The sequence below is a fragment of the Arachis ipaensis genome, chromosome B09 (genome assembly GCF_000816755.2).
Source record: "Arachis ipaensis cultivar K30076 chromosome B09, Araip1.1, whole genome shotgun sequence".
In the NCBI taxonomy this organism is placed as follows: domain Eukaryota; kingdom Viridiplantae; phylum Streptophyta; class Magnoliopsida; order Fabales; family Fabaceae; genus Arachis; species Arachis ipaensis.
The window spans coordinates 73,713,182-73,726,843 of NC_029793.2; the positions used below are offsets into that span (position 1 = coordinate 73,713,182).

Consider the following 13,662-nt stretch of genomic DNA (forward strand, 5'->3'; position numbering starts at 1 on the left):
AAAAAAAAAAAAAAAAAAAAAAAAAAAAAAAAACAAAAAACAAAAAAAACAAAAAAAAAATTTTCAAACAACCATCAAGCTTTATATGCTTTTCATGCTTAAAAGTCCATTATGAAGAGAACCTGGGCAAGTGAGCTCTGGCGTCTGTGGAGGAACTTGGTCGATACAGCTTGTTGACGTAGAACCTGATTCTCTGATTCTACATTATTAATCTTCTCTTCTAGCCTGATCATATATTATAAGATTTCAGTCAACCAGTTAAGTGAATGAGGGGCATGACATCTATTGTGAAGATGAAACTTGGAATTAACCAAAGATTCCTGTGAGATGTGAATATAAGAAAAGATAAATTTCTGACCACTTTAGTCCATGATATTATTGAACTTTTCAAAATAAATTCTCCACAGGGATTTTGGTCTTTGGAAATCAAATGTAAAAAAGTTGCAACATGGCTTGTTTCGATGATTTGTTTATTTACCCCTTCAATGATTCTTGGAGTTGACGAACCTTCTTCTCTGTGTCTTCTAACTTTTTACCTCTTTCTTCACTGCTAGCTTGGGCTTCATTATATTTTTGTTCAAAGTCATTAGATTTCTGTTTCTCTGACTCGAGTGACGTCTGTGTGAAGAAAAAGCCAAGGCAATCATTTAAATATGATAAGCTGCTAAGTGCTGACAAAAAGTTAACAACATCAGCATACAGAGACTGTGCCCCTTATTAATTCAGGGATTTGTCTTTGACACACATAAATTGTGTCAGAGACACTATGCACAAGTATTTTATTTTTAATTCTTCGTTCTGGAAAAAGGAAGAATTGTTAAGATAAAAAGAAGGCATATACAAATATATAGGAGGATAAGACAGCCCCTTTACAAGAACAAGATCAAACAAGAAATCCATGGCCAAGTGATTACTAATTAAACCTTGATCCTCACCAACCTCATCAAAGATAGCTAAGAAAATCTTTTTCAGAAAAAGTTGAAGTGTACTTGTACATTTTATGCACTTAAAGTTGAAAGGGCTGTTTGGTGAAGGAGAGACTTCATTGGGTGTCAGCTTATATCAACTATGAATACCTTTGTACTGTATTATTTCAGAAATCAGCAGGAGGAAAACATTTCATTCGACATCCCATTGTATCCAGGATCTATAAAGAGAGAAAGCATCTTATATTTACTATATCATATCATAGAATTCCGAAAATATCTGATGAAGTGCATGACTTAGCTCTGTTTGCAATCTACATGACATCAATTAATATATGATGTCTAGAACAAAATAATTACTATTAAAATAGCATCTTTACATTGAAATTCTTTCTGCCCAATTGTTATACAAAACTCTGTATTGGTTGTCTTCATTTCTGAGCTAACCAATGAAAAAGGAAAGAAGCCTAAGAGTTTATGTAAACCTGTCTAAGAATTATGTATCCCATGTCTAATTGACATATATATTGTCACAATCTTTGATGTTAAAGGAAAGAGTATACACAGAAAGATATGCATCATTGAAAACAAGGGATCATATCCAATAAGACTGAATTTTCTTACCTTTAGGCTCTCAATTTCTGCCGTCAGTGCGTCAATCTTCTGTGTATCTTCAACGATAACCTGTTTCTCTTGAATAACAGGAACTGCTTCTATACTAATTTTCTTTGCATTCTCACGCTCCTTGGAAAGCAGAGCATTGGTCTCCTCAAATTTGCTCTGCATCTCCTGCAATTGATTCTGCAGTTTTGCTATCTCTTGAGATTTGGATTCTTCTAGATTCGTCTGCACATGATTCCACATGTTTAGTTTAGAGCTTGCGAATGAAGTAAATGTTTAGGAACTAGCTAAGGTTGGTCTTTTGCACTTCCTTTTATTTTCCATTAGTGTAAAGTGTTATTTCAACATGCACAATTGTCTAAGTGATCAAAAAACATAACAGTCATCCAAGTCGTATTTATCTGCAAAATATATATCTCACCCTTAATCCTTTTTCTAGCTGGAGACGCCAAGTGAGTTCCTCCACACGTTTCTCAAGCTTATCCTTCGCTTCTTGAAGTGCACCAGTTTCTCTTGCAGCCTAAAGAAAGTGGAACAGGACATCAAGTTAGGCAAGAAAAAGATATCAATAAACAGGAAAATAATAAAAACTGATGTTTATTTGACTTGAATATTACAGAATGAGTCTTGTAGAAGTGGCTTAATTCATTACAAGAAGGTGGAGTCAGATTTGGATCCCATCCTTCGCAAAACCAGCAAAAAGAAATGGAAAATTACAAATATAGAGAAATATAGTTGCAAGGCTTTCATTTCAGAACCAAAATAGTTATCCTTAAGGATTGTGTCTGTTTCACTTTTTTCATAATAAATGTAGGATAATATTTGAAGAAATCCAAAAAAAAAGACAGAAAGAGAACAAATATATTTCTAGTTCTAAAACCTTAAGTCTAAAGTTAAAGGAATTTCAATTTTGAAGATCCTAAGAATTTGTTTTCCCCTTAGATTGTTTTATATTTCATGTACGGTTTAGATTTTAATAGTTTACATGTAAGCACGATTGTTATGCCAAACTATGGCAATGCCTAATCCATGTAACCAACCCACCTAAGACAACGTGTAGCTGTTTGTTTTCATGTTTTACACTTCATTACAATAGAGTGATCATGACAATGATACAGAAGAATAATAATACAGGTTGTATAAACCTGCTTAATATGAAGCATCATTTTGCAGTTAAACATTTAGTCACATGTTCCTAAAGGTTCTACGTATTGATGGAATCTCTAAAACCAGTTATATAAGAATCATGGCAAACCTAGTAATTTACCATTTTTAGTTTCCTAAGTTCTCTTCTCGCTACACGTCCCCTCCATCTGCATTGTGTAACTATTGTCCCTTTCTTGAGCCTCTTATAATATAATGCAGCTTTGTGGCACCGCCACCGAGCCTGCGATTTTTTTAGATAACAGATTTAAAAATTGCATATTGATTGCCCAAGTTGATGATCTAAATCAAATTGAACTTGACTAAAACCTGAATAATAATGGAGGCTTTGGTCTGCTTCCTAAATCTGAACTCCTTGCGAGCAGCTGTTGCCCTTAAAGCTGTTTGAACTGTCAATGCTGACACATGAAGTTTCTTGTAGGCTCTCCGAGCTTGATATCTGCGTGTGTTCTTTTGAATTTTCACAGCAGCAGCCTCCTTTCTCATGTTTTCATATAGTTTGCATGCAAGTCTTCCTACAAAAAATATATTATACACAGTAAATATATATAGATAAAGGAGATTGACCAAGCAATGTAAAAGGATTGCATTTATCCTAACAAATTAGTAAGGTTATTTCACCTCTCCACCGAGACTGCAGATATATGGTCTTCTTTCGAAGCGCAAGATAATGATTACGTGCTTGATGAGTTCTTATGCGCCGCTGGATACTTTTTGCTGCATTACTGAGTACTTGAGCTCTACGTGCATCTAGTTCAGCCATCTGACCTGCTCTTAGAAATACCTTTGTCTTTCCAATCTATTAAATTTGGCGGCCAATCAAATGAACTTTGTGATCATACGGGAGAGGAATGTATTATACAAAGATGCATTTTGTAAAACCATTCTGGATCTATGTTGACATTAGACAATGAGAATTGACATAGGAAGAGGTTGAAGGTGCATGAATTATAGTTGGAGCTAAGTCCTTAAGATCTTTATGATAGTATACAGAAATATTTTAAGATACCTGATATCCACTAAGCCCCATCTTTTCCAGAATCTTTTGGCAAGCAGTCTTTTCATCATAGCTGCTCATAGGTGAAACAAATTGACAATTAGCACAAAACCTAAGTTTGGTACAAAAATACTTTAACACTTCAAGCAACAAATTTCTACCACCTCACATAAAAAGCATACTTAAAAAATACTCACTTTGCTTCTGTGGCCTCCGGAGCAAGAAGGCCAAATCTGTTCACAAATTCAAAAAAAGCGCGGCGAGTAGGATAGCCAGCACAACTGATTCTGATTGCCTCTAAAACACCCTATAGTGGCAAGGGTTAGGGATAGCAGAATGGTTGAAAACATAAAGAACTATAGATATGATTTACATAAATATCATCCAAAGATGAAATGAAAACAAAAGTAACATTATACTCACACCACAGCGAAGTTGTTGCATAATGTTGGCATTCTCAAAAATAGCAGGCTTCAAGAGGTTATTTGGTTTCACACATCTGATGTAATGGGGTTCTGTAGAATTTAATGTCTCCATTAGACTTTGTAGTTGTAGCTGCACCATTTAGAATATTGTTAGCTTCCAGATAATAGGAAAGTGGTTTATTTTTCATAAGCATGGGCTTGTACATATATATATTGTGATTATTGAACCAAAGACTAGAAAACATGATACCTTAAAACGAGAACCAATTGAAGAAAATTTGGAAGATTTTGATGTCTCTTCTGGAAGTGGTGGAAAAAGGCCAGCTACAAAAGGACATTTGGAAGCACTCAACAAATCTTGATGTTCAGGAACCACATAATCCTTGTTTTTGTCTAGAAATTGATCAGACTGGTATAAAACCTGCAGAATTTTGAGGGAAAAAACAACTAAACAAATATGTCATATTTTCAGCAGCTAATGTTATAAGAATTAAGTCATACCTCCCCAGCATAGTGAGCAATCGTGAAATCTGTTCGAGACAATTTTGGCTTAATAAAGCGCCTGTGGTTCTTAAATGTTTGATAAAGCTTGTTTGCAAAAGTTTCATGCGTAGACTTTGGAAACATGCTGAAAGACAAGAAAGGCAGGGAAAAATTAAGAATTAAGTAAGTAGATTGTGTATGTTATGCAACAAGGAGCAGTAGCATCAAAGCAGCGAGAGAAAGACTGGATCTAGCAAGCTATTAAGGAAGTAGTTCATGTCCAGTTTTACTAACCAAAAAAGTTAAAGTTAAATCATCTAATAACCAATGAAAAAGAAGTTCTTCATAGGAAAAATTAACAATGTTTTACCAAGCTTCATCTAGGAGAGCAATGATTCCTCCAGGTTTCTGCAGAAGAAAAACAATGTTAAAAAAATAAAATAAAAAAAAAGGATGGCAGAGAAAGGATAAACCAAAGGAAAGGAAAAGCTGAACTGGTCAAATTAAATTATGGACTCTGGGATAAACTACAATAGTATAATTAAAAAGGAAGCATTGTAAATATCATCATCAAGCATATCAAAAGCATGAGCTTTGTATTCCTATAATTCCAGAACATACATGTTGAATGCTTTCACACCCAGAACAAACAAAGAAACCTCAGTTGCTTAAACAAAGTGGGATAGGAGAAACAAAACCTTTTCAATAAGGTCTAAAACATCTTGGTTATCAACAAATTCAATGTAGCTCCAATTAATTTGCTCCTTTGTATATTCTTCTTGTTCCATTTTAAAAACGTGCTGAAATCCATCATCGAAATCATATTAAATATAGGAATAACATTTACAAGAAAACTTGAAGTGCAGTGTAGCCCGAGACATTGCCTGATTGAAATGCTGTTGCAACTTCTCATTTGTGAAATTAATGCAAAACTGTTCAAAACTGCAGAGGATAACAGGTTGATAGTAAGTTACAAAAGGACTGAATTAAAACCAACCAGAGGTGTTTGTTTTCAACATCACTAATCAGTACAATATTTGGAAATACATAACATGTACATGAAGGCATGTCTATTCTCCAAAACTATATATTACCTGTTAGTTTTAAAACTTTCAAAACCATATATGTCAAGGACTCCAATCAAAGTTTTAGAATTGGGGTCTTGTCCAATTGAACTATTAATCTTGTCCACCAACCTGTTAAACACATAAATACATCATGAATCAAAATCAGAACCCCGTATCATTATCCTCAGTATCTACCTAAACACTATATAGGTCTTATTTGTCCATTTTCAGTATTATACCAGTCGAACAGCCGAGAATAAATTGTTTTTGCCAGTCCATCTCTACTCACTGTTGCACTTTGGGGATCAAGGCTCCGTTTTATAACTTCTTCAGGGGTGATCATGACACGCTTACATAATGCATCTTGCAAAGCATTGGCATCACACCTGATTTGATATTTGAGAATCATCTTAAAGGTAATTAAAAATCATATCGAGGGAGGAAGTAATAATACAACATCCATACATTAGAAGCTCAGCAGTAGTTTGAAGGTGGAATTTGGCTTTGTCATCTTTCGGAACTGATGAGTCAACTTCTTTTCCTTTGGTAAAGTCAATATTACCAAGATGGAGAATTGAAGCAACAACTCTAAAAATGGCTTCCTGAGAAATAGGTAACAGAGGAAAGCACAAACTTAAGAAGCTAATTATCCTATATCACTATATGCTAGAAAGAAAGAAGCCAATTCATACTCATGAAACAAAATACCTGATCCTTTTGGCTGATTCCAACAATATCCATAGCTCTACGGGTGGCAAGAAACTCACGAGCATCACTTACATCAGCCAATTCATAGCATTTTGACTGGTTAAGGTAGTGAAAAGTTTTAGGACTTCCTAATTTGTATCTCTCAATTTCCTGCCAGAAAAATTTCCAATGTGTTTATATGGTTAAAAGAATCAATAAGAAGCAGATTGCTTGACAGAAACATACCTCCTGTGGTGCAGCACAAAGAAGATAAAAGCAATGATAGTTGCGTTCAGGATCATTAACTTGGCAAACCCGAGATCTCTCTAGAAGGTATGTTCTGATGGCTGCTCCTGAGATTCTTCCACTTTTATCAAATTGGATCTCCACAAATTTACCAAACCGACTGCACCATTAATACAAAAGAGAATTGGAAGCCAACCATTAGTAATAGCTTTAGAAGTTATCTATCACCTACCACACTATGTTAACAAAAATGCTTCTTTTTGAAAGAAGAATAAAAACGGCAGCCTGGTGCACGAGCATCCTACATTAATGCAGGCTCTGGGGAAGGGCTGTCTACAAAAGATGTAATATACGCAGCCTAACCTGATAATTACATCAGTGGCAGTTTTCATGGCTTGAACCCGTGACTTTGAGGTCACACGGAGACAACTCAACTGTTGCTCCAAGGCTCGCCTTCCTTTTGAAAGAATAATATGCAAAATAAAATCATTAACTATTCATTAACGTCAATTTACTCTTCACTTTTGGCCTTGTGACTAGAAATTAATTATGAATATGAAATGAAACAAAACCTACAATATAAGTACTTTAAAATATCAGACTAAGAAGGAGAATGAGACATAAGGAATCCTTGTTTGCCTGCATGTCAGAAGACTGACATAAAAGGTAAGTAATCAATCAGATATTAATGGTGACTAAAACCAAAGTGTCCGTTATTATCCAGGTATAAGAAAGACTCACCTAGAATTGTTATTCCTGACAGTTTTTGCATTGCCAAATGCTTCTAGAACTGGATTTGACTGCATTCGGATTAGTTAGTATAGAAATCTCAAATGAGATCAGACGTTAGCAGCAAAAAGATAAGAATGAGAATATTGATCGAGTTTAACCATGAGTGTTATGAATTAATCATACCTCGAGAACTTGTTGTTCAACTGTTCGGCCTTCAGTGCCAGCCCTACCACCTAGGTAAGCAAGGAATTGCATAAGCATTTTTGTGGTTTCAGTTTTGCCAGCTCCACTTTCCCCACTGACCAGAATTGAATTGCTTTTCCCTTCATTAATCATTGCCCTAATAAAAACAAAATATCCATTTTAATATTTCCTTCAATGATAGGAATGACATTTAGATAATAAGAAGCAATTTACTGCTTACCTATATGCAACATCAGCAACTGCAAATACATGAGGGCTTAATTCTCCAAATGGTGCTCCCTTGTATTGTTGCATCATGTGCGCACCATAGATATGTGGTAGTTTTTGGAATGGATTTATTGCAATCAGAATATTTCCAGTATATGTCTGTGATGGCAATCAAGAATATAGTTAACGACTTTTCCTATAACAAACATAGCTAAATCTTATAACATTAAAGGTAGAAAGCCTTACATATATTTCATTCAATTCATATCTAGCTTTCAAATTCTGCAGGACTCCAGGTTCATGTAAATAGGACAACTTAGTCATATCATCCACTCCACCAGGAGGAGCTTCCATATCTTTGGGATATATTTTTGATAAATTTGCAACCACCTTGTAATAGCCAAAATAGAAGTAAGCCAACAATTCAGATGTAATGTTTTACTTAACTAAGTTATGAAATATTTTGTCATTTCCATTTAGCAGTATCGGTATGAGAAAACATGAATGCTGCCCCAAGAAATGCATTAAAATGCCTCCAGACGTACGAAAATAATTATAATAGATCTGCCGAATTTTCTTAGAATTTAGTTAGTGAAGAAATGACAGGAATGCAACAGAAACACTCAATGATATATTTTGAAAATCATAAATAAGAGTTGAAATCAAGAGTTGTTCATTACATGCTTATTGGTGTTCGAAGTTTGTGAAATCTAGTATAGATGATCATCATAGATTTTTGTGACTACAGTTGGATCGATAAAATATATATCCAATGAAGAGCCCTTTCCGGTGATACCTGTCCATCAATCCAACAGATATCTGGATCTTCAATCCAGACATGAGAACCCACAATAATATTCACTGGAGTCCCGAGTCCCCTGCCGTACAAATTCATCATTTCTGTTAGACAAAACAGTTTATATAAGAGTTCAGTAAGGTTAAGTAACTGTTTTCATATTATCCTGCTTGCCAGAAAAGACAACAAAAGTCTTGTCCATATTTGTACCATAATGACATCCAGAAGAACTATAAATTACAAAATGAACTAATATGCGTGTTGTAAGTTCCATTGCTTGATCCTCCAGCACTGCTGCCTAAGTTCCACACCTTGATCACCGAAGATTGATCATTTTGCTTCTAAAACCATCTCCAATCATTTCCCCCGACACTCTTCCACAATTGCAAACAATACGCAATGAATTGATCATGGAGGACCACTGTATCCAAATACAAAGATTCCTTGAACTTTTTAAGCTTAGTTTTGCAATTTGCATTGCAACAAAAAACTGAAAGAAACCAGTTCATGAAAGACTTCTTTCTTGATCAGCCAGTTCATAGTTCCATTCGATCATTGCCATTCCCATTCACATAATCATTTCCACTTCCAAAGCACGAAAGAGAATCGTTCTCATTCTTATCATATCTTATTCCGTGTTTGGATTAGCTTATTATAAGTCACCTTACAATAAAAAAAGACCTTTTGAATATAACTCTGATAAGAACGATTATTCCCCTAAACATAGTACGTGACAAACAACACATACAACAATTTAAAAAAAAACAATAATAATAAACTTTAATTAAAAACTATAATGGCAACTGCTACAGAATAACAGAAGAAAAGAAATGAAGAACGAAACCGAGAAATGCATTACGCGAGGAACAAAAGCACATTACGAAAACTGAAAACTATAGAACGCACCATTTATTTGAGGTCTTGAATCGGAGATGCTGCGAGAAGCGCGTTGTTGTTCATGAAGAGAAACCAAGCAAGCGAACAATGAGCGATTGATCGAATCGCATCAGTTTTTTTTTTTTTTCTTCTTTTTCTTTTTAGGTGTGAAACGGAAACGTGTTATGAGTGTCGGAAGAAGTGAAGAAGAAGAAGAAGAAAGAGAAACGGCATGGTTTTTTGGTGGAGAAAGTGAAATTGAAATGTGAGAGTGAGAGAGTGAAAGGAGAGAGAAAGATGAAAAAAGAGTGGATCGAGTGGCTGTGAGCGACATTGTTGATTCAACAACGGAGAGAGAGAGGAGCTGCAACTTCGGCACCTTCTTCTTTCGCGCCAACTCGTGGCTACCACTAATCATCATTCATCAACTTCTCTCTCTGTCTCTCCAACTATGTCAATGATAATTGATAAACACTCTGGGGGAGTGCCAATATTATTACCCACAAATATTATCCGTCAATATATTAATACTAATAATAATATTTTGTTTCCATTAACAGACATACGATACGAGAGCTCATTTTTAAGTAATGGATTGTTCATGTTATATATTCCCTGATATTGTATCCGGTCATGTATTACCCTGATATGGAGCAATTTTTTTAAAAAATAATAAGAGCAGTGCTAGGATGTAATTTTTGTGATTTGTATTTATCAAATAATCATAAATGATGTTTTTATATATATATATATATATATAACACAAAGGAAAAAGAGAAGGAAGAAAAGAATGTGCAGAGAGTACAAACCTTTTTTCCATTGGTAGTTTCAATTTCAGCATCCTTTCCGGTGATTTTTGATACCTGTCCATCAATCCAACAGATATCTGGATCTTCAATCCAGACATGAGAACCCACAATAATATTCACTGGAGTCCCCTGCACATGGACGTACAAATTCATCATTTCTGTTAGACAAAACAGTTTATATAAGAGTTCAGTAAGGTTAAGTAACTGTTTTCATATTATCCTGCTTGCCAGAAAAGACAACAAAAGTCTTGTCCATATTTGTACCATAATGACATCCAGAAGAACTATAAATTACAAAATGAACTAATATGCGTGTTGTAAGTTCCATTGCTTGATCCTCCAGCACTGCTGCCTAAGTTCCACACCTTGATCACCGAAGATTGATCATTTTGCTTCTAAAACCATCTCCAATCATTTCCCCCGACACTCTTCCACAATTGCAAACAATACGCAATGAATTGATCATGGAGGACCACTGTATCCAAATACAAAGATTCCTTGAACTTTTTAAGCTTAGTTTTGCAATTTGCATTGCAACAAAAAACTGAAAGAAACCAGTTCATGAAAGACTTCTTTCTTGATCAGCCAGTTCATAGTTCCATTCGATCATTGCCATTCCCATTCACATAATCATTTCCACTTCCAAAGCACGAAAGAGAATCGTTCTCATTCTTATCATATCTTATTCCGTGTTTGGATTAGCTTATTATAAGTCACCTTACAATAAAAAAAGACCTTTTGAATATAACTCTGATAAGAACGATTATTCCCCTAAACATAGTACGTGACAAACAACACATACAACAATTTAAAAAAAAACAATAATAATAAACTTTAATTAAAAACTATAATGGCAACTGCTACAGAATAACAGAAGAAAAGAAATGAAGAACGAAACCGAGAAATGCATTACGCGAGGAACAAAAGCACATTACGAAAACTGAAAACTATAGAACGCACCATTTATTTGAGGTCTTGAATCGGAGATGCTGCGAGAAGCGCGTTGTTGTTCATGAAGAGAAACCAAGCAAGCGAACAATGAGCGATTGATCGAATCGCATCAGTTTTTTTTTTTTTTCTTCTTTTTCTTTTTAGGTGTGAAACGGAAACGTGTTATGAGTGTCGGAAGAAGTGAAGAAGAAGAAGAAGAAAGAGAAACGGCATGGTTTTTTGGTGGAGAAAGTGAAATTGAAATGTGAGAGTGAGAGAGTGAAAGGAGAGAGAAAGATGAAAAAAGAGTGGATCGAGTGGCTGTGAGCGACATTGTTGATTCAACAACGGAGAGAGAGAGGAGCTGCAACTTCGGCACCTTCTTCTTTCGCGCCAACTCGTGGCTACCACTAATCATCATTCATCAACTTCTCTCTCTGTCTCTCCAACTATGTCAATGATAATTGATAAACACTCTGGGGGAGTGCCAATATTATTACCCACAAATATTATCCGTCAATATATTAATACTAATAATAATATTTTGTTTCCATTAACAGACATACGATACGAGAGCTCATTTTTAAGTAATGGATTGTTCATGTTATATATTCCCTGATATTGTATCCGGTCATGTATTACCCTGATATGGAGCAATTTTTTTAAAAAATAATAAGAGCAGTGCTAGGATGTAATTTTTGTGATTTGTATTTATCAAATAATCATAAATGATGTTTTTAATGATGTGAAATTTCATCTGTGTAAAATTATTCATTTTTATTTTATTAGTTACATACTGATCAGAATTTAATAAAGTTATTGTTCCTTTAGACTTTTTCAAATTATAATTCAACAAATCACATCCAACAATTTGTTCATTGCCAACATGCAAAGACAAAGAGTAATGGAATGGTCCAATTTGTTTTACGTCCAAAAATTGAAGTTTCAGGGAATAAACATTGGATGATCCAATTTATGGGTTTTTTTTTAATTAAGAGCTTGTAAAGGCTAATTTTTGTTATGTGGATTAAATATATGTATAATATGTTATTATTAGAAGTCTAAGTGTTTTTTTATATGGAATTATTTTTTTTAATTAATCAAATCGGATAGTAAAATGTATTTGAAGAGACAAAACAAACTATAAATTGAAGGATCTAATTTTAAATTTAATTTTTTTTTATTTTAAAAACAAAAATCGGAGAATCTGATTTTAATGTTAAAGTTTTTTTAATTTTCAAAAACAAAAATCGCAATTTGTCATTCTTTTTAAAAAAGTTAAACAACATTGGTGATACATACTCACGTACAGCAAAGAAAAAATAAGGGGTAAGTATGGTTTTGGTCCCAAAAGTTTTTTGCTAGAATCGAAATCGTCCCTCTTGTAATTTTCGATTTAAAATCGTCCTTAATGTTGCATTTCATTTTAAAATCGTCCTTTCTAATAAATTTTTTTCTAAATGACAAAAATACCCTTTTTTTCCACCATTTCATTCTTCTTGTTCTTCTTCTTCCAGGAGAATTGTTCTTCTTTTTCCATTAACAAATTCTTCAATTCTAGATTCAGAACAATTTCAGAATAAAAATTCTTCTTCTATTAACAAAACTCAAAATTTCAAAATTTTAGATACAGTTAACAAAATCCAATTACAAGAATTAAAAATACCCAAATTTATCTTCAATTACAAAAATAAAAAATCTATAAATTTTGAAAAATGAGAAACAGATTAGGAAACAAGAACAGATTAGGAAAATAAGAAACAAGAACAAAATAAGAAACAAGAATAAGAAATAAGAACAGATTAGGAAAATCCAGAACAAGAACAAGAACAGATTAGGAAAATCCGGACCAACATCAAATTCAATAGCAACAACCAGATGCAGAAGAACAACAACCATGGATCTTGTATACAATTAACCATTAACAGAAATTCAATAACCTAAGCTAATTCAACAACAACAACAATTCAGCAGCAACTTTCAGCAATTCAATAACCTAAAATCAACTAATAGAAATTAAAATCCAGCTAAACTAACCCAGAATCAAATCAAGGGGCTGGATGGAGGGTAACAAGTAGTGGTGGCTCTGATTCCTTCTGCGATAGGGACTGATGGAGGGAAAGTAGGGAGGCTCGCTGGTGGTGGTGAAACAAAGGAGACTCCACGTTACTGCACCATGGTGAAGTAGGAGAGGCTCACTGGCGGTGAGCTCTGGTTCGAGGAGATCTGAGACAGGGAAGAAGAGAAGGAGGGGAGAGGGTCGCGGTTGATCTGGACAAGAGAGAGGCAGCGGTTGCAGCGGTGGGACGGCGGCTTCCCTTCCCCCTTCATCGTCATCATCATCAGAGTTCTGGAGGAGGCGGCGGCGACGACGAGGTCACAGCGTTCGAGGAGATCTGAGACAGGGAAGAAGAGAAGGAGGGGAGAGGGTCGCAGTTGATCTGGACAAGAGAGAGGCAGCGGCTGTAGCGGCGGGACAGAGAGACTGCGGC

General features: G+C 34.8%; 1 protein-coding gene across 3 annotated transcripts in view; it reads right to left on the bottom strand.

Moving 5' to 3' along the window:
* The window catches only part of LOC107618253 (myosin-11-like), a 15,595-nt gene extending 3,926 nt beyond the window's left edge, over positions 1-11,669 (bottom strand). Inside the window, exons 1-26 of one of the 3 annotated variants that reach the window (XR_002353327.1) lie at positions 11,201-11,669; positions 10,241-10,369; positions 8,006-8,149; positions 7,773-7,918; positions 7,532-7,688; positions 7,358-7,416; positions 6,617-6,776; positions 6,392-6,541; positions 6,149-6,285; positions 5,923-6,069; positions 5,711-5,812; positions 5,501-5,558; positions 5,315-5,416; positions 4,987-5,024; positions 4,635-4,761; positions 4,384-4,554; positions 4,132-4,263; positions 3,906-4,015; positions 3,721-3,781; positions 3,333-3,510; positions 3,021-3,226; positions 2,815-2,934; positions 1,969-2,067; positions 1,551-1,772; positions 479-618; positions 123-225 (exon numbers count right to left, since the gene is read on the bottom strand). Coding sequence is in view for 2 of the 3 variants with exons in the window: in XM_016320264.2 (XP_016175750.2) it covers positions 123-225; positions 479-618; positions 1,551-1,772; positions 1,969-2,067; positions 2,815-2,934; positions 3,021-3,226; positions 3,333-3,510; positions 3,721-3,781; positions 3,906-4,015; positions 4,132-4,263; positions 4,384-4,554; positions 4,635-4,761; positions 4,987-5,024; positions 5,315-5,416; positions 5,501-5,558; positions 5,711-5,812; positions 5,923-6,069; positions 6,149-6,285; positions 6,392-6,541; positions 6,617-6,776; positions 7,358-7,416; positions 7,532-7,688; positions 7,773-7,918; positions 8,006-8,149; positions 10,241-10,369; positions 11,201-11,203 (3,201 nt within the window). In the remaining variant the exon portion in view is untranslated. Of the gene's footprint in view, positions 1-122; positions 226-478; positions 619-1,550; positions 1,773-1,968; positions 2,068-2,814; positions 2,935-3,020; positions 3,227-3,332; positions 3,511-3,720; positions 3,782-3,905; positions 4,016-4,131; positions 4,264-4,383; positions 4,555-4,634; positions 4,762-4,986; positions 5,025-5,314; positions 5,417-5,500; positions 5,559-5,710; positions 5,813-5,922; positions 6,070-6,148; positions 6,286-6,391; positions 6,542-6,616; positions 6,777-6,979; positions 7,074-7,357; positions 7,417-7,531; positions 7,689-7,772; positions 7,919-8,005; positions 8,150-10,240; positions 10,370-11,200 lie in introns of those variants that run through there. The other 2 variants (XM_016320264.2, XM_021110500.1) reach the window with 2 other exon arrangements.